Consider the following 19,644-nt stretch of genomic DNA (forward strand, 5'->3'; position numbering starts at 1 on the left):
AGACGATCGTCCTTCTTTCAAGTCTGCCAAAAGCGAATCGTCCAAGTGTTTTCCAGCTGGGTCTTATATACAAGCAAGCACTAGCCAGCTGTCTCGCCCTCAGCAAACTTTGGCAGCTCCCTGCGGTTCCCAAACTACCCCGCTGTCAAACAAGTTAGTCATCTGTTTGGCAACATTCGTTGTCACAGGCTCCGTGGCAACAAGCTGCTGGCAGCGCAGCTGTTCCACCTATGCTCTCACAAACTCCCTCGTACAACATCTCATACCCCCCAATTCGTCGACGCGATTGGCCTTCTTTCCCATGGACTGTTCAACTCCAGGCACGCCAAGAAGGGAGGACACGCAAACCAATTCAACTTTGGCGGATCAAGAATCAACACTGCCATTAAGAAAAGGGCGGTGGTTGGGCTCTATGACTGTCAAGTGTCAACAGACTCTCGCCCTGCCCATATAACTATTGGATATGCTTAGTTGTGCCCGGGACAGCCGGCGGTAGTTGAGGTCAGGTGCCTCGAGCGATAGCGACGCTCGGAGGTTGAGGAAGAGAACATCCCACCCGTTCCGAACCATCCCGCATTTTCAGCCTCTAAACCCCGGAACCGCGCGGCCACCGACAGTTGCGGAGACGGCCTATGGAGATCTCAGTCCCGGCGGCTATGCCATACTTTGAGGCTACGGTTACCGGAGAGTCCTATGCTTCCTGGCCGACTCGCTCTGACTCTCTCTCTCAGCATTGGCCTCGATCATGATATCATCAAGATATATCGGGGACGATGAACGCCGGCCAAAGTGTATAGTCATGGGGCAAATGCTGGACGTTGTGGATTCCCGCTCGCCGATCAGGTTCGGCAACGTGCACGCATCAGACAGGTGTGACCGGCAGATCCCGGACGGGAGCGCATCCTAATTTTGCGGGCAGCGATGCAATGGAACACCATACTCCTGGACCTCACGCGAACAGTTAGCCAGGAACGTTCTGCCTCACAGGGAGACCCGTATAATGTATCCCGTCGCCGTGCGACTAGCAGCCTCGGAGGTCGACCAGAGTTCCTCGCAAACGTCCAGTTGTGTAGTATCATTGGCTGCAGGTGACGGCTCTGAACGAGAGAGCACCAGGAACGCTCGAATGCCAACACAGCCTCAATCAGCCATGCCATGGTATCCATAAGGCGGGCCAGGCGGGGTACCCACCGCGGAAGTTGGGTCCACAATGCTGTTTGTATGAGTGTTTACGGAATACATGTTGGCTGAGAAGCGACGAAACGAGAGCGAGATGATGGGAAGGGGCATCTCTCCGCCCATTCTGTCAACAGTCTCCCGGACTCCGATGACGAAACGAGCCTGTTGACCCCGAGGTGGACACAAGCTCACCGGTACTTTGGTGTATTCTAAGAATCCTCGCCAAGCAGTGACTGCGCAGCAGCTGTGTCGGACCAGGCCATGAAGAAAGAACCCAGCTCGTTGGCGAAGCTACGTCAAATTCCAAAGATGCCAAAGTGCACACCAAGTCTTTTGCTTGGTTGAGCTTGACACCAATAACCTCGCGCCAGCAACTCTCAATACCGACGCCGTTCGGATGGGCTTGCCAAGCGAGTAAGCAAAGTTCCCTGTCCTTTTACGACGCCCTCGATGTGGCGTGCCGGGCACTTGCAGATTGGCCGCGAGTTGTCTAGAAAGTCGGGTGCTATAAGACGGCACGGCTTGGCAACACAGCCTATGGCGATGAGTTGCACAGAGGTACACACGTAGCACAGCGGGACGGTTGGGATGTGTGGGATGGCCGCCGCACAGCAAAGCAAGAAGCAGAAACATGGCACGCGTGTCTTTTGCTACTGGCCAAGAAGGTTCTTGTGGCTTATCTCCCTCAAGCGTTTTCTTCCCAACCGGCACTCCAGGGACTACCTACCCAAGCAAATGGGCTGCAGGCTGGTAGGTGTCTTAATAAGTTCAGGGCTGGCGGATGACGGATTGGGAGCGCGGGATGGGATGGGATGGGACGGGGAATTATGATTCGGAAAACAAGTGCCCGGTGGCGGTTCAATACTAATGACTTGGGAATGAAAGAGGATGAGACATACGGCTTGCCGGCGGAATCGGTGCCGTTACGGCCATCCGATGTTTGAATGCTTGATGCTTTAACGTCCTCTTCCCTTCTCCGTCTCTTCTTGACTTCTCAAACGTGGAGGTACGTACGACATGATGTAAGTAGCTGACGATGACTTTGATGACAGATTCTCAACTCAATTCCTAGCCAGGAGGAGTCTCGTGCCGCGTAAATGGGCAACATCAATCTACAATAGGAAATCTAGAACGCTACAAGTCAAGAACCATTCAAAGTCAGCGATCGACGTCTGAAGAAACCTTGGCAACGACTTGTGCTGTGTCCCATTGTCTTTCAAGCTACAGTCTTTGCGTCCAGGAACTTGGGATGTCCAGGACTAGGGGCGGACGATTGGGGGGGAAACAGATCGGGAGTACCTTATTTTAGAAAACTGGGCGCACGGCGGCGCAAGAAAAAAATGGAGGGGCGCCCGGAGGTCGGGTAGGTTAGCTCAGCCGTCAGCGGTAAAACGTCCGTTCAAAGGGTGTCTTTGGGGACGGAGCCCGTATCTTGGATCGTCATTGCCAAACTGATTTAGCATTTCTCTGAAAGGTAGATACATCATACGTCAAGCGGAATACTGACCATCTCTCTGAGAGAATGCGAGTATTCGTGGTCTCGGTTTCGCCTTGCTGGTCTATCATAGCAGATTAGGAACCTAGAGCAAGTCGCATAACGATCTTGGAATACGTGTACCGTAGTTACGACATGGCCCTTCCGTGGCCAAGGCCAATCGAGGCCAATTCAGTGTTGACGGAGAGCTCAGGGTAAGGTAGTATCCGTAGTACCTTACGACCTTGGACTAGACAGAGTTCCGCCTGTCTGTCATCGCTCCGCATAATGGCGTGGGATCACAGACTGGTTCGTGCGAGAGAGCAAGAAAGAGAGAGAGTCATTGACGATGACGGTTGAACCAGCACCCAGAGGTTTGGACCTGTTGCCTTCTTCCCCCTCCCCAGCCGCGTCAACAGCAAAGCGTTCTGCATCCAGCAATCTAGGACTATCCTGGACGGGGAGGGCGCCGGCAAGCAAAAAAGACGACACTGGGGTGCTAGGACCGGACATTGATGGGCCTGCCGTGGTTTGGGGGCTGGGTAAGGACTCTGAGTGAGGGTCTGGGCCGGACGGGCCTCAACTCCAGAAACGGTACCATCCGTGTGTCATCGTCCCTTTTTTTTTTCTTTCCTTGGTGGTATTGTTCAATGTTCCCTGTGGACAGAAAAGTGCTAAGGTAAGGTATTTGCTGTGCCACAACACGCGCCGCTTGGCGCACCCGCACTTTTGTTAGGTCAACCGCCATGGTCCTGGACACTGGGCAGATAGAGACCAGAACTCAGGTCCAGAGTGACAGAGTCCAAAGAGAATTGAGTTGAGGGAACCCGCACTGCCCTGGTAGAGAGAGCATCGTCCATTCTCAGGGTAGCTTCCGTGGTGGACTTCCATGTCCCGGTTTTGTGTTTCTTTCTGGCTGCAAGGTACGCGATACGTAGCTACGCAAGCAAACATTTCAGAAGATGAAAAAAAGTACAGACGATTCTTGTTGCTGTATGGATACCTGGCCAAGGTACTTTAGTAGACCTGTTGCTCTTCTGGTTTACAAAAGTCCCTTAGCTGATGTTTTATTTTCTTCTATTTTCTTACTCGCTCTACTCAAAGCATCTATCTGTCCATTATTACGCCCTCTCTCGGACTAGTTATCAGCACTCTCGAATGAGAAAACAGACACTCGAATTGATTGATCAACTCGCCAAGATCCAGAAAGCAGCAAGAAACAAAACAAGCTTGGCAACGAACTGCGAGTAACGGTGGGATACCGCCCGTCACTTTCGCGCTCGCCCGTCTGTGTGCTCCGTCCTCCGTACCCCGGGCCACATTGTCCTTCTCAAGTCCCCCCCTTTGGCCCGTCTGTCTGCCTGTCTGTCTAGTAGTTAGCTCCGGCTCTAGCAGTTAGTTCTTCGGTTTTCCTACAGGTATTCCTATTTGTAGCTGTACGGAGTATCCGTACTACGGGCAGCATACATACTTGGGTCCTTTCCCTTGCCATTTCTTCAACGCGCGATTACCCCCCCGTGGAATTTCTTCAGCTCGTATTCCCAGCCCAGCTGCAACGCCCGGCCTCACCAGTTCCTGTTTACCCCCGAATCAGCCGTTCAGTCACGTCGTCGTTCCAGTTGGCTGCTCCCCGGGAACGAAGGAAAAGAAAGGGAAGAGACGAGAAGTGAGAGAGAAAAAAAAGATACAAGGAACACCACCCCCCCCCCCCCTTTCGCCGCACCAAAGGTATCTAAGAAGGTATTCGCCCATCGGCCTTTCGTTCCTTCCCATCGGCCTGCACTGACCCTCGGGCCCGTTTCTTTCCAGCTGCATCTTTCTCCTCCACTACGGAGTACCTTACCGTTGTACATTTGCAATCCAATTGCCAACAGCTTTAAGCTCACTGTCGTCGTCCACCACACATCCCACGACCACCACAACTTTCTTCCTTCTCTCCTCTTCCTCATCACCTTTCCATTCTTTCCACTTCCTCCCGACATATCCGCCATTACTCACTCACTCCGCATTCCCTTTTTGAGATCATATCTCCACTCGGCGCAGAAAAGGAGACGAACGGATTGATCCCGCGGCACCCACCTCCTCAAACACCCAAACATTGTTTACTGGCACAATCCCATTTGTCGCCTTCTCCGCCCCCCGACGCTTGCTACCTGCTCCCACCCCGATACGACCCTGCGACGTACGGATCCCAAAAAGACGAACCCACCGATCGCCACTATCGACGACTTCGTTTAACACCCTCGACTCGCAGCGCCCACGATATTTTCTTGGGCCTCGTCTCGATCTTTTCGACGCCGCAGTGCTCGACGTCGAAAATCGGCTCGGACGATCCGAACCTCGATCCGCCCGTCAATTGACTTCGGGTCGCCTATCCTCTTCCCCCCGACGACCCTCTCGCCCGATTCTCAACCACAACCACAACCACAACCGCAGCCATGGCAGCAGCAAATCCCACCAACGTTATTCGGAGGTACGTCGCCTTTTCGATTCCCATCGATCTAGATATTCGTCGTTCTCCGCCGCTGGCCACGCCCTCTTGCTGGCCATGCGCAAAGCTCTCAACATCTCTGCCTGGTTCTACCGAGCAGGGGCAGCCTGGCTACTGTAACCCATCTTATCTGCTCTTTGCTTGCTGACATGCTGCCTCCAGGAAACTCGTCATTGTAGGGGACGGTGCTTGCGGAAAGACTAGTTTGCTTAGCGTCTTCACACTTGGATATTTCCCTACCGTATGTTCAATTTAATAATCCTCCCCAATGATCTGATCTCGAGTCTCAGGATCTTTGCTAACAATCGGTGTTTTGCAGCACTACGTGAGTACCACTGGCGACTCCTCTCTTCGCCCCAACGACCGATTTCCTAACGAGATTTTGATTCTTTAGATTCCTACCGTCTTCGAGAACTACGTCACAGATTGCAGAGTAGATGGAAAGTCGGTGCAGCTTGCGCTATGGGATACCGCCGGACAAGAGGACTACGAGCGGCTACGTCCCCTCGCCTACTCCAAGGCGCACGTCATCCTGGTCGGCTTCTCCATCGACACGCCCGATTCACTCGACAACGTCAAGCACAAGGTGGGTTTGAAAATGATTGAGGTACTTCAAGATATTAGGGCTGGACAGCTGACAGTAGGCCACAGTGGGTGGAAGAGGTTACCCGACTCTGCGAAGGCGTCCCCATCATCCTCGTCGGACTGAAGAAGGATCTCCGCGAAGACCCCGTAGCGATTGAGGAAATGCGAAAGAAGTCGATGCGCTTTGTCACACACCAAGAGGGCGACGCTGCCGCCAAGGAGATTGGAGCCCGGAAATACCTCGAATGCTCCAGTTTGAGCGGCGAGGGCGTCGACGATGTCTTTGAGGCCGCCACTCGCGCCGCCTTGTTGACCTTCGAGAAGGGCGAGGGAGGCGGCTGCTGCGTCATTCTGTGAAGGAAGCAAAGCCCCATCCATCATTCACTATTCTGCCCTTTCGACCGACAATGAGTGCAGGCACGACGCAAGCGAACTGAGGTAATCCTGAGCGAATTTTTGCTGGAGAAATCAGGCTGGATCACAGAACCATGAGAATGCGGGCTACTTACCGTATGTGAACATCACGCCGGGTCCGACCCAAGAAGCACAGAATCACCTCAGCCAGCTCCCACAAACATTATTGGGCAGCTGGCTTACCCAAAAAGGGCCCCAAACAGGCCTGGGTGAATGTCACTTGGTCGGTACCTCAAACTCTCAACAAGCTCGCCTGGTTCACACACCTTTTACAGCTATCGCGAAAAAGCATGCGAGTTCAACTTTAATCCTCTCTCTCTCTTTTCTTCCCCTCAAGCGGCGTTACAAACAGCAGGAACAGCGCAAAACACTCAGCGGAAACGTTATTTATGGAAGAATCTGAGGGACTAGCCCTTTTTTTCTTTCCATTGTCTGTATTAATAGGACAGCAACCCACATAGAACGATTGCACCCAAAAGTTCAAGACTAGGAAGCTGGTTATTTGGGAGCTTTGGAGTATCCACGTTCTGCTCTCTGTCAATGAGAGATGGCAGTCACTTTACGCAATAAACCCGATTAAAAGTTTTGAACCCCCTGATCCAGAGCCTTTCCAAAAACGTTGATTAGTGACATGTGTTTTTTTTTCTTCCATTTTGTACACTAGTTCATACAACAGACAGTATGCTACAGCGGAATTGACACTTGGCGTGTCTAGATTTTTGGTACACGGCTGATGAGCAAACCCCTTAAGACCTTGTCCACCCCCCTTTTTTCATTCTTTTATTTTCCCATTCCTGCTCGTCTTCTTGCAACGGCATCATCTACCGCTTCCACTCGTGGTTCCACGCCTGTCGGGCAGGCGTCTCGCTCTGGTAGCGCGCGTACTCAATCGGCACGGCATTAGGTCCGTAGACGCCCTTCTTCTCCTGGGCGACACGGTACAGCCACCCTTCCTCCCTGGTTCCGGGGCCAGCCGTGGTGCGGAGCTGCTCGTTGGCGGTGTACATGCTCTGCTGGATGCGGAGGAGCTCCCTCTCGCGGGCCTCGCGCTGCTGGCGCTGGAGGAGGAGCCAGGCGCGGTGGATGGTCCAGTGGCGGAGATGGCGGTTGCGAGCCATGCGCAGCGCCGGGGGCGCCTCAGCGAAGAGCTGCTGACGAATGTTTGCTATACGGGCGACGTATTCTGGGTTGATGACGTTGTCCGACTTGGATTTGCGGGCGGCGAGGGGGGTTGTGGTTGAGAGGGATCGGGTTGTCGTGGTGGTCATTGTGACGGCGGCGGGTGTGGAGGTGGTGAGGGTTTGGCGGAGGCCGCTGCGGAGAGGTGCGAAGGAGGCCATTGTTGTGATTTTGGGGGGATTGAGTCTTAAGTGACGGCTTGTGGCGAGGCTGGGATATCAATCGTTGACGGGATCAGAAGTGGGAGGTGTCGGGCGGTATTTTGGAGGGCGGCCTCGTCGTTTCTTGAGCGGAGGTTCCGGATTTGCGACGCGAGGAGTCTCGTTCTTCTCTATGCGCTGCTGTTGATGACGCTTCTTGCGCTTGGATCCTGCAACGACTATCTCGGCTTGGGTGTCGTCTTCAATCACGACCGGGTGGTCAACTGCAGGAGCGTGTTGGGCTTCGGGCTCTGGATCGTCGAGATACCGTAGTCTGATTCGGTGGTGCGCGGCTACGACCTCGTCGGGGATCGGAACGTTGGCGAACACGTCGTGGTAGTCGTTTTCGAGGGAGAGATGTCGCGGTGCTGTTTGAAGGAAGAGAGCGCCAGCGTCGGGGTGGTGTCTTCCCACGTATTTTGCGTAAAGGGAGTGGATTGACTATCGAGGGGATCGTCGTTAGTAAGGTGAAGGTCTGGCGATGAAGCTCGGTGGGAAATTTTGGAATGGGGAATGGAAGATGGAGCATGATTTATCCGGGCTCTGCAAGCTGGCTTGTGCCTGCAGGCGGGAGTGGATGGGATGGGGGAGTTGAGACCCCTGCAGGGCGTGACATTTTAGCGGACCCTGCTTAGACAACTTGCAGCTGTGCAAGTCATCCGCCATCCACAATCATCTACACTATTTCCATTTGCCATGTAAACCATCCTCGACGACAGGGAAAGAGGAAGAAGCAGGGGCCTGGGGATTAGGAATTCCTTCGCGACTTACCTGGCAGATTGATGCATCATACACCAAAGCAACACTGTACTCCTTCTGCTCAAAAACGAGTTCTCTAGCCTCCATCTCGTCCTCCACTTGGTGTGATCTCGCAAGATTATTCAGCACTGCACCTGGCGACACTGGGACTAGACTTCGATTGAATGACAAGACCACGAAGAGGGGCTTCAAGGTCTTGATCAAACTTTCGATGTTCCGGGTTGTATCTCTGGACCAGAGCCCGTCAGCGTCGTTGTACATGTCCCAGACCAGCCAGGCAAACTCCCGTACGACTGGACTGGAGTCGAGGAAGCGCGCGTATGTCGCCGGGAAGCCTCCACCAAATTTCAACATCCACAAGGTGCAGATTCTCAAGAGGAGCTCATCAGATGGATCGTCAACCCTTTTCAGCAGTTCCGTGCACTCTGCTGGAAAGTCCAGAGTCAAAGAGGAGGCGGCGGCGGAGAATGCCATGAGGGTCACGACCTGTGCGAGAACCTTTGGAAGGAGTATCTGCAAGCGCATGACATCCTCCCTGGGATCGCGGGGGACGCGACCACGATAGGCGAAGTTCCGTCCATCGTAGGAGAAGATTGGGTCTCCCGCTGTGTGGCCGAGGAAGTACCTCGTGTGTGCGAGCGACCGGGCGACCCTGAGTATCTTACTCTCTTCCACGTCCCCCTCCTTCTCCTCCCCCTCCTCCTCCTCCTCCTCCTGCTTATTCAGACTCGTGTCCTCTTCCGAGACGGTGGCGGTCGAAGAGGAGGGTCTCTCGCTAGACAATACAGTCGGTGGATTGGTGCTCATGTCTAGCTCGAGCCACACAGGGTCCCAGTGGGCCTCGTTCTGGCACATATCCATCTGTACCTGGAGGTGTTGTCGCTGCTCCTGAAGCCGTAGCGCCGTGGGTTTGACGAGCTGTTCATCGGCTCTCCACAATAAGTTCGCGTCTGGGTTGAGACAGTCCACCGTGAGGCCCATATGATCCCAGAGATCGAGGATGGAGTCCTCGAGAGCGATCTGCTGGCTCCGTGAGACTTGCAGAGCTAAGAGCGCGGTCTTGCAGAGGTCGTTAATATCGGCACGGGTTGTCTGCCAGATGCTTCGGAGGCCGTGCTTGTCGAGAAAAGCGTTCCAGCTCCGATGGAGGCCAGCGTCTCCCGGGGGCCTATCAAAGGGACCTGGAAGACCTAGGGAGGACATGCTGAGGTATATTAGTTGGTGGTTAGTAGCTTTCCGCGTAGTCACCAATGTAAGTGATGGCGAATACGATGCTGCTGATTGGCGAGGATGATGACGAAGAAGTTGACGATCGAGCTGATCAATGGTCGGCTCTTTCTCTATTGAGTCTACATACTTCATGGGTTAGAGCAGGAACTATCCAGGAGATCATTCCTGGGCGTGTTGTTTCGGAGAAAAGTTATGCTTCGGAGAAAGACCATACTTCCTCTTCTTGCCTTGCTGTGGATTGCCATCAGGGACTTGATGTTCAGTGTAGCTGGCATCGGGCACCGAAATGCCTCCGCCCTTTCTATCAGCTCAGAATTCTCATTCATTCGTTATCTTCAAATTGATTGCTACGTAAGGTTATTCTATGGTTTGACTGGTCGATGATGAAGGCTGGATGTAGTCTCAGCTAGATCAGATCGCTTACGACCACCACGCGAAAGGTCATATTCACCTTCGTCAACAGCAAAACCTTTGACATTCGGCGACTACGTTCAGCATTGATATCTAACTATTGTTTACCGTAACCAGGCGTGTTCTCCTGTCTGTGGCTAGATTTTGTATCAATGAAACCCTCAAGGTACGTAGCATATTGCAACAGGACAGAGTAAAAGTTGACCTTTTGAACCTCTTGGACCATCATTTGAGGTTTGTATGAGCACAAAATTAAGTTTGTGGTTCTTCAGAAAGGCATCCCGTTGTCATAACTAGGCAGCATCTCATAGGACTTTCATGTCTACCCTTATCCTTGATCTACACCGTGAAAGCCTTTTGCCAGATCCATGTCTCGAGGTCACTCTGAAAAGACCCGGCATCCGGCTTGACCAGCCTTTGCTTCTCTGATGTATGCAATACCAACAATGGGGGCTTCCTGCTGATGGTAGTAACCCTAGTTGAGTTAGTGTCTGATAAAAGCTGCCATCTCATCTAGCGGCTTTCTGATGCCGACAAACGGACGTTCTTCTTTGGTACGTGCGGGCCTCCACAAAGCCGGTTTGCCGGTGCCAGCTGCCTGCCTCCCCGCATAACCCACCGGCGCACCTATTAGTGGGTGCAGCTTCATGGTGATGACCGAGGATGTAGCTCATCAACAACACTCTTCCATGTCGCCATCCATGCAAACATAGAGCTAGGCGTCTTAAAAGTCAATGCTTCCTCTTCCCCAATTTCCATCCGCGGAATTCGAGACCTCATCATTTTCTCCAGAAAAGCTTGGGGCATACATCCCTGACTGGGAGCAGCACATGTCACAGAACCTGCAAGAAGACGTCTAATTGAACTATTGTTTCCCGGAATTCTTCCCGAAAACCCCCACGATCGTGATTCCGCGTCTCCCCGAGCCGGAACCTGAACCACCACAGTAACTCATCAAGACTTATTGCTTCGAACCAACCATGGAGCATGCTCTCAACGCTGAAGAATTCCTGGCCGATGTCACAGGAGGAAACATGGCAGTCGTACGGTGGAAGCACACACCAGACGCCTCAGACTTTGACGATGCTGCGGCGTTTGAGATTATTCGCAGGGCCATCATTTCAGAGATGAACGACCCGCAGAGGCTCCGCAAGGTCGCGGTCGAGATTGCGGCCTTAATACCAGCACTTCGGCCCTCTGATGATGTTCTGAAGTCTGTGTGGTACCTGTTTGTGGGGTTGGCGCAACAGACGTCCTCTGGAAATATTGCGATGCTTGATCTGGTGGTAATACTTGACCATTTAGCTCTGTCGCCAAGGACGACGGCTACGGTGACGGTGGTGAGTTTTAGCTTGGATTTTGTCGCACAATACTGGTTCTGATTGCTTTGCAGGATGGTTTCGAGCAATTGAGCCGTCTTCACGGTCTAAACCAAGTCATCAGAGACTGTATGACCTGTAAGTCTACATCACCGAAACCTGAAGGCAATTCTCAAGGATCGTACGCTGACATGGAGGAACAACTCCCAAAAAAGCACCATACCAATCGACCAATAGGATAGAAACCCTCACCCGCTGGATCAACCTCAACGCCTTCGCCTCCCTCCTCTGGTCCTACAACCTCATCGACGGCCGCGACTACGCCATCCAACAACTTCGCACCGCCTTCGAAGACCGCCGCTCGTCAGATGCCAGTGACCGTGACGGTGCCGACGCACGGCTCATGGCTGCTGCGCAGTGGGCTATTCACTCGTGCCAGCGTCTGTATCATCTCTCCGTGACGTCTGAGGCGACGTCGCCGGCGAAGGATCCGCAGCAGACGACGATGAGTGAGGGAACGGGAGAATCCAACGGGAAGAAGGCGAGAAAGAGAAGCAGCAGCAGCAGCAGTGCAGAGAGATGGAGGTGCGGGCCGCGGTTCAAGGGCCGCGCGGGGTTCTCGTTCAGGAGATGGGAGTTTTGGCAGCAGGCGTTTGAGGAGGCCAAGGAGTTTGGGGATTGTGGGAGCGAGACCAAGGTCGAGGCTGGCGCGGCGGCCGGGATGATGGAGAAGGTTCTGTATGCTGGATTTGAGGTTTAGAAACGCGGCGACCTCTCTGGGCGAGCTTCCTGGTGGTGAATTTTGCCACGGCTGGATGGAATTAGAGATTGGATTTGCGCAGGAGGTTAGACTGTTTCCGCATACATCGTTCTTAGGACTGGGGATTGGGGACTGCGAAGCTCCGGAGAGGGCTCTTCCAAGTAATCAGAGCTGGGATCGGAAAGTCCCGTTGATATCAGCATCGTCTTGTACTTGAGGAGCTAAGTTCAAGATAGCGAAGAAGAAAAAGGGTGTATGATGATTGTAGTCTTCGCCCAGAGTTAATTACCTTCCAAGCCTGTGACCAGCTCGGCCATATTCATTACTCGTTCGCTTTCTTCGTCATTGAATCATTGAATACAAGCATTTTATGCAGATACGAGGAAATGTCTTAGGAAGCCATGTAGGATGCCCTTCTATGCCATTATTCTGTCCCCTTTTGTCTCTACAACCGACTTGTCAAGACGATCCCATCGACAGCTTTGTTTGGTGTCAGTCTACTTACTTCATGTCTCGAAATCTCCCCCCACAGAACGAATACAATTCACAAAGAGCTTCAGTATTTAATCTCTGATGTCTATGTCCGCTGTGCCTGATCAACGTTTCCATCTGCTGACAGAGGTCACAGCCGAGCTGTGGAGATGCAAACGCAGAAACGATATGCTACAACTTGACCAAAGACTCACATCAACTACCGGCGTTTGAAATTCCCACCGTGATCCATTCATCCTGCAGTAAGCCGCTCTTCTTACCTTTTGTCTGAGAGCTCTTCTTTCGCCGCGCACGGCACTTGTCAGACTGGGGCAGGTTCCTTCCTCTTCTCCTTCCTCTTCTCCTTCCTTCTCTTCTGGGCTTCTAGAAAGACACCTTCCTTCTCTTCTTCCTACCTACCTTCAACAACAACCTCTCTGCCGCACTTGCTCCCCAAGTCAGGAACGACTTCTAACATCGTAAGGACGACGTCTTTCTCTGCTGCCAGACTCTTCACACATCTCTCGATCTACAATCTCACAGCTGACTTTCCCTACTGACCAGACCAACCTCAGTACATATTCCTGACTGGAATTCCCAAACAACGCCGAGAAAGACCACTGCATCTACATCCATCACGCCGCCATGACGCTCTCCAAAATTGACAAGCAGGCCTACGTCGCCAGCGCCATGTTACCAGCTGCCAAAGCTCAGCGTCAGGCCCGCGCCAACAGAACCCCAGCCAAGGCCCTCCGCGCCCACGTCGCAAGCAACACCGTCCCCACCGACATGGACGTCATCGAAGCCTTTCGCTTCAACTGCGTCTTCACAATGGCCGACAGACGCAACCTCCTCATCCTCTACCGCCACCTCGTCCTCGACCACGGCGTCTCCACCGCCGCCATCCAGAGCTGGATCGCTGAGGGCAAGGAGACCGTCACCGCCCGCATCGAGGAGCTCTTCCGACCGCATCGCGACAAGATACCCACCGTCCGCTCAATCATGGCGGAGAAATGGTACCGCAAGAATCCCCACGTGTTTGACCATATCGGCGGCAGCCGCACCGAGGAGGGGAGAGAAAAAGACACGGTTCTCCAGGCGATCCTCTGCGGTGCCACGCCCGCGGAGAGAATGGCGGGCGGCTTCGGTGCTACTCGTGAGGTTGAGACACAGATGCGCCTTGTGGAAGCAGATATCATGGCGCGAGCGGATAAGGGGGAGCATATTGCCTACCTCATCAGCAGGCCACAGATGGTCGACGAGGCGGTTGTCTTCGCCCCTTGCAACAGTACTCACGAGGACAAGCTGCCGACGGAGATTAAGATTGTTGAGATGACTCCTGATGGCATGTGTACCAGCGTGCTCCACGTGGCCACGTCTCTTGACGAGGCCAAGGAATATGCCACGAATGCGTACTACGAGGCGGAAAGAATGAAGCGGGAGGGAAAGCAAGCTGCCGACGGCAAGTGCAAGGGCAAGGCGGGTGAAGAGAAGGCTAACCCTAAGATCGAGGCCAAGGCCAAGCATGAGCTTGATTGTATCGAGGGCATGGTCTCCTCACTCAAGATTGATGATGTTGATTGAATTCTCATCTGGTGAGTAGCTCGTTCGCTCCTAGGCATCCCATGGCACGAATGCTAATGTGTGTTGCAGAGAGAGCACTGCGAGGCATTGCTCAGGTGCAATAGTCGTCGCCCATCGTACATGTGTGGAATGGGACATAACGTGGTCGATTTGAGGGACGTTCGGGAGACAGGTGTTAGCTTCTGCGGAGATATTGTTCCGCCTGGATGGATGGTTGATGTGAGGATGTGAAGGAAACGTATCTGAGGATCTTCAACTCCTCTTCAGAAACCATTGGCACATTTCGTCAAGCTATCCAGATAGAATAGCCTGGGGGAGGGGATTCAGTCAGTTGAGCCTAGCTGTCTCTTCCCGCAAGTGTAGTAAATCCCTACACTCGCACGAATCCATTCACTCGAACATGTGCGCTTGTTATGGTTTGTAGCATCGAACTTGAGAGAAAACGCTGGGATTACGAGATCCCAAAGTAGGAGCAAATCCACGACGATTAATGGTGATGATTGTACGTGTGAGGGAGAAGTAGAATGCCTTCGCAGCCCTGCCTCAATGTTCCTCGAGTATAGTGACCCGACGAGATGGATACGAGTGCCTGCTCTAGGGGCGTTGCCCGGAACGGAGCAACGGAGAGCACTTTTTGATATAAGAGCAGCTTTCCCTATCGGGCTGATGTCGCATTGCTTCGCGGGAGGCACTGGTCGGCAATGGCATTTAGTCTCTGTTCATCACTTGAGCAAAACATGACACTATCATGGAAAGCATCACCCATTACTTAGGCATTTATGCTCTGACGCGCCCTGTATCCATCGTATCATCACGGGACGCTCTACTGCGCTCATGCTGGCAATATTTTACACTTGAGCTTCGAGAGCCACGAAGGGCAATGGCCACAAGTACGAAACGATGGTTCTGGCAAAATGGACAAGTTGCCTGTTTGAAGATCGCAGGGCTTCGCACGAGGCGGTGGCAACGGGATGTATTCTCAATCAGACTGGAGACGAGTTTACCCGCCGTGTTTCGCCGACTGACCGGCAGCAAAGGTGATACGGTAGAGCTGTAGCAAGGGTGAAGCATCAAAGTATGCCGCATAGATGAGGGCCAGGAATATACTTTGTCGTAATCAGATTCGAAAGAGAGAAGCGGGATCAAGTCCGACGGCCGTCAGTGTAAGTGAGCGATGACACGTTCTGTTTTTCGGTCCCACTGTGAATCAGTTCAAGACCAACAAAGTGTCGGGCAGTTGTCGAGCGTAGATGAGAAATGCGCCGAATTGAAGAAGCAATTCGAAGAAGGTCCCTTGGCAGAGTCATGCGGCGGGCGATCCCGAGATCTCGACATCAACGGGCTGGGGATCGAATTGTATCACCTCCCAGCTAGTGCAGCCGGCCCTCTGCCGACGCAAACACCAAAGTTGATGACACCAGCAGGCTTGATGGACGTTGCACATTGCCAAGAAGTCTGGCCCAGTAGCCGACAAAAGTATGTGCTAGGGATTGGCAAGTACGGATGCACCGTCAAAAGGATGCCCCAAGCGTCTCCAACTTGCAAGCCGGCGCCGAACGCAACGCGACTCGGAGCTGCCGCCGGAGTTTGGCCGAAAGACGGTTATCCGGGGGAAAAGAGGACGAGTAAGATGGTGTTTGGTTCGTGAGCGTTTCATTGTCGCATTGCGTTGGGGGCTGTGCAAGATGAAATTCGACCTCGAAGGGTGGATTCGATGCTCGAAACAAGTCGGAAGTTGGGAAAAGACCGCAATCTGCATATACTGAGTGGCAACAATGAAGGTGCCAGAAACTACGTGAATGGTTCTCAGGCTTGTGCTACTCGTTATTACATAGCCAAGAGCTTCAACCAGAGGAGCATGACACACATTTGGGGAGTGAGCTGAAAGTTATCGTTGAGAGAAAGCCAACGCTTTACCCAATAATCGAGGTTCATGAGATGACACCAACAGGTCGCAGGCTATATCAAGATGCTGACGGCCCCGGGTGAGACCAATGCGGCTGAAGAACAAGCGCATTCAGCCGCTCTCGAGTCGGTGACACGAAATGCGATGCAACTGGGCGAGGTGCGCGTTTGGGGGCTGCTCTCTTGCGCACTGGGGGCGGAAAGACGACGAGGTGGACCTGATTTCGACTCATAATTTTACTTTGCCGTGTTGATTCAGGACAACTCATGAGTCGGGATCCTTTTTCTTCGTCTGGCATATACGTAGTACAGCGTTAGCCATCGCCGTTGTCAATGAGGTCGTCGTCGTCGTCGTCTCCATGGTCTAAACTCCCCGCGCATGAGTCCTCACGCAGCATGTGCGCAGTAAGCGTGTCGCGGGATGGAGCCCGAGCTTTTTGTCATTCACATGTGTCGTGGGCTGAGAGACGTGGACGATGGCTATCGGGAAGGCCCCACCCTGCCGTCCAATGGTGGAGTCCGCCTGAGAACCCTAGGCCCTGAATGGGTTGAACTGCCGTGGGAAGAGAAGGCGGAAAAGAATGTGTAATTATTCACTGTAAGACCACGACCATGGCCCAGATTGTACGAAGTACTTGGGGGAGAAAAGACGATGGCGACGCCGACACCAAATTAACGCGGGCAGAAAAGGAACTCTGTGTGAGGTTGCGTCATTTGTCTGCCGGATCGAACATTGGTTTTTGTTTCTTCCCGCTTGTTCGAGAACGAAAGCCTAGGGCTGCTGGCTGGCCTGGTCCTGTTCAAAAGCGGATGTGATGTACTATTCACCTACCAGGCTTGCTGACCGCGGAAAAGCAAGCCTGCCACGCATCCGCATGGGTTGCAAGCCTCGTGGGATGTAGGAGATGATGGAAGCTGTGCTAGTGTCATTCTCGAAGGATCGAAAGATGAACGCTGGTTGAATAAATTGGGTTCATTGGCTTGCAGAATTTGGAAGCCAGACGACGCTGCTCACGGCCAGTCCGCCGAGATGAAGAACACCCTGCAGCCAAGTACGACTTGCGGTACGGATAGTCCTCGATTGTTTGCTTGCCCATGCACGACAGACGGTGATTTGCTCGAAGTCGTTATCAAAATGAGCCAGAAATGGACGAGGGCTGCAGGGTGTTGCGGCACCACCTAAGCCCCTGCAGCAGGCCGATGTTTCCCACGGGTGTGGTCACTGGTCAGCGGTCACTGTGGGTGGTGCTGTGATGAGGGTTTCGAAGTTGAGTTGGCCGATGAAGGATGAGGGGTGATTTGTCTGCAGCAGGCGTGAAACGAAGTGCTGATCTGACTGTTTGTCTGATGGACGTCTGGATTCCCAACCTTGTAGGAAAGCGGCATAGATCCGAACCTAAAGAGCGAAAGAGAGAGTGATTGACAGGGTCAAGGAGGGATGAGCAGGGGTCTCTCCACCGTTGCGGTGTTGCAGTCTTGGACCTTGGAGACGGAAAGGTGTCGAAGTGTTCGTGGGTGAGCACTGTGGGTGAGAGAAAGTTTCTAGGCGGTAATTTTTGTGTTTCTTGATGGAAATCGGTAACCGGGAGGGACGTCTGATAGCACCCAAGGCTGCATTCGTTTCGCAAGTGCATGTTGTCCCGGGGGCATCGTTGGAGCAGAGATGAAAAAGGCGCGAAATTTGAGTTTGGGGACGCGCAGAGGCGGTGCTGGATCGCTTGTCGCTAATGTGCTTTTGGGAGGTGAGGCAGCGGGGATCCGAGAGGACGCTCTTCGGATTGAGACGACGGAGGGTGGACGACGTACTTGTAGAGACGTACATACTCGCGCAGGCTTATCTAAGCGGACCTGGAGACATGATCGTGATGTACACTGTACATCTGCATATCACGTGGAGACACTCATGGGGGCCGCCCACCTCTCATCAAATGTTTGACAGAAAGCAATGTGGAAGCACCGAATGACTTCTCGGTGCATCCCAGTAAATTGTAAGTTGCTGTCGACGATGATACACGAAATACATAGTAGTGTGAAGTTATTGCCATGGAACCCAGAAGTGGAGGAGAACTGAAATATCTTTGACCGCGGGGTCTGCAGCCCGGGGTTAAGACAGGAATCACGTCATCGCTATTCAAGTAAAGTGTCGAGTGCGTGGCATGCTGTATCTGGCGCATGTTTCTGGCAGTGTCGAAGTACCTCAAGTGCTACCTACCTACCTTGAGTGAGGGTCCTGAAAGTTGAAGGTGCTTTCATCCTGTCAGATACACAAATACTTTGTACCGGGCAGGAAGGAGTGAGAGCTGAGAAGGAGCGCAGAGGTCAAGAGTACTCCGTACCTACCGACAATGCTCTTAGTGGGTTGGTAGCTGCTGCAGGTTGACGGTTGGCATGGGGAAAATGTACCCACGTGCTGTGCCAAGTTCCTTCCCTCGAATATCGCTGGATATCTGCGCCTGCAAACCAGCAGAGGTACTCGGACCACAGAGGAGGGACATGGAAAGTACGGATGCAAGGGGTCCTTCCTTGCTTTGCAACTGCCAGGCTCCCCCCACGCTCTTCCCCGATGATTAATTCCCTCCACTCATCAAGCTTCGCTCCCACCGTCACTACTCCGTCCAGTGCGTCCACTACGGATACTCTCACTCATTTCCATGACACCGTCGCACAACACGACACGAACTGGAAAAGGAAGCCAACCTTCATCAATCACTACAGTTTACGGATACACGGTGGACGACTGCTACAGCACCGCGAATCGGCAGCAAAGAGCAAATGCCGTGAACCATCATGCGATACCTTACTCCGTAAAGAACAGCAGAAACAAGCAAACACGTACGCAAACACGCAAACATCCCACACCATCTGCCGTCGAACAGCCTCGCACTCTCTGGTCGCACTTTGGCTTCGGAAACTCGAGGCTGGCGCTGATCTTGCACACAAATCATTGACCGCCCTACTCCGTACTCTGCAACGCGCAGCACTCACTCTCTCTCGCGCTCGCCTTCACGTGCCTGTCCTCGTTCCTCCAGCCAGACAGACAGCCACCCACAACCCACTATCCGTATTCCGTACCAATGCGCAGATGGGCTTTGCTTGCTCATTGCTGGGCCGGCTGTTCGGGCTATCCATGCTCCATCCCACTCAGACCAGCCCTGCCAAACTGCTACCCTCAGGGGTCTTCAATCTTGCGCCGATGAACCCTGGCCCCTCAACACGTCCTTGACCCGCACGTCCCGGCCTTCAATTGACTCTGGGTCCTTGGCTGGCACTGGCAAGCTTGGCAAGCTAGGAGCGAATACCACTCGTCTGATTGGCACTCGTTCAGGTACGCGGAGCCTGCTCCTCTTTGCGGCTTGCGATTTGCGGCGTCAGCGTGCCCTTCCTTTTTCTCAATCCCAGTTCGATGCTCGATGCTCGATACTCGATGAAGCGGCCATATGTGGTTCGTCGATCCCGGCTTCAAGGCCCCAAGACAACCCTATCTCGTCTCTGTCTCCCTCTCAGACAGCCAGCAAGGAAGCAACACGCAGCTGTAACTTTCAAGTACCTTGACCACATCAAATGCCTCTGTCGACCTAGGAACTTTCAACTTGCCCATAATGATTGATCTGGGAGTCTCTGGAGGGCAGCGGACTGGATGCCGACATACGTACCGGCAACCGGCCCTTGCACCGGCGCAACAT

The 19,644-nt window shown here is 53.3% G+C and overlaps 6 protein-coding genes across 6 annotated transcripts; 4 read left to right on the plus strand and 2 right to left on the minus strand.

Annotated features, from left to right (window-relative positions):
• Nucleotides 1–5,091: 5,091 nt before the first annotated feature.
• On the plus strand, nt 5,092–6,086 carry CABS01_02087 (GTP-binding protein rho2; the record flags this gene model as incomplete). Its single annotated transcript, XM_060535465.1, has 5 exons — nt 5,092–5,126; nt 5,307–5,385; nt 5,464–5,469; nt 5,539–5,730; nt 5,796–6,086. 5 exons carry the CDS (start codon nt 5,092–5,094, stop codon nt 6,084–6,086), a joined length of 603 nt encoding a protein of 200 aa, XP_060395770.1.
• Nucleotides 6,087–6,964: 878 nt separating this feature from the next.
• Nucleotides 6,965–7,483, minus strand: CABS01_02088 (uncharacterized protein; the record flags this gene model as incomplete). Its single annotated transcript, XM_060535466.1, has 1 exon — nt 6,965–7,483. The coding sequence occupies one exon, from the start codon at nt 7,481–7,483 to the stop codon at nt 6,965–6,967; it is 519 nt and encodes a 172-aa protein (XP_060395771.1).
• A 57-nt stretch (nt 7,484–7,540) lies between these two features.
• CABS01_02089 (uncharacterized protein) lies at nt 7,541–9,643 on the minus strand (the record flags this gene model as incomplete). The annotated part of the gene is made up of 2 exons (XM_060535467.1): nt 7,541–7,963; nt 8,294–9,643. 2 exons carry the CDS (start codon nt 9,641–9,643, stop codon nt 7,541–7,543), a joined length of 1,773 nt encoding a protein of 590 aa, XP_060395772.1.
• A 1,259-nt stretch (nt 9,644–10,902) lies between these two features.
• CABS01_02090 (uncharacterized protein) lies at nt 10,903–12,001 on the plus strand (the record flags this gene model as incomplete). The annotated part of the gene is made up of 3 exons (XM_060535468.1): nt 10,903–11,262; nt 11,316–11,379; nt 11,457–12,001. 3 exons carry the CDS (start codon nt 10,903–10,905, stop codon nt 11,999–12,001), a joined length of 969 nt encoding a protein of 322 aa, XP_060395773.1.
• Nucleotides 12,002–13,117: 1,116 nt separating this feature from the next.
• On the plus strand, nt 13,118–14,056 carry CABS01_02091 (uncharacterized protein; the record flags this gene model as incomplete). Its single annotated transcript, XM_060535469.1, has 1 exon — nt 13,118–14,056. The coding sequence occupies one exon, from the start codon at nt 13,118–13,120 to the stop codon at nt 14,054–14,056; it is 939 nt and encodes a 312-aa protein (XP_060395774.1).
• Nucleotides 14,057–18,524: 4,468 nt separating this feature from the next.
• Nucleotides 18,525–19,184, plus strand: CABS01_02092 (uncharacterized protein; the record flags this gene model as incomplete). Its single annotated transcript, XM_060535470.1, has 1 exon — nt 18,525–19,184. One exon carries the CDS (start codon nt 18,525–18,527, stop codon nt 19,182–19,184), a length of 660 nt encoding a protein of 219 aa, XP_060395775.1.
• Between the last annotated feature and the right edge of the window lie 460 nt (nt 19,185–19,644).

The sequence above is a fragment of the Colletotrichum abscissum genome (assembly GCF_030869225.1).
Source record: "Colletotrichum abscissum strain IMI 504890 chromosome Unknown Scaffold_4.1, whole genome shotgun sequence".
Classification (NCBI taxonomy): Eukaryota; Fungi; Ascomycota; class Sordariomycetes; order Glomerellales; family Glomerellaceae; genus Colletotrichum; species Colletotrichum abscissum.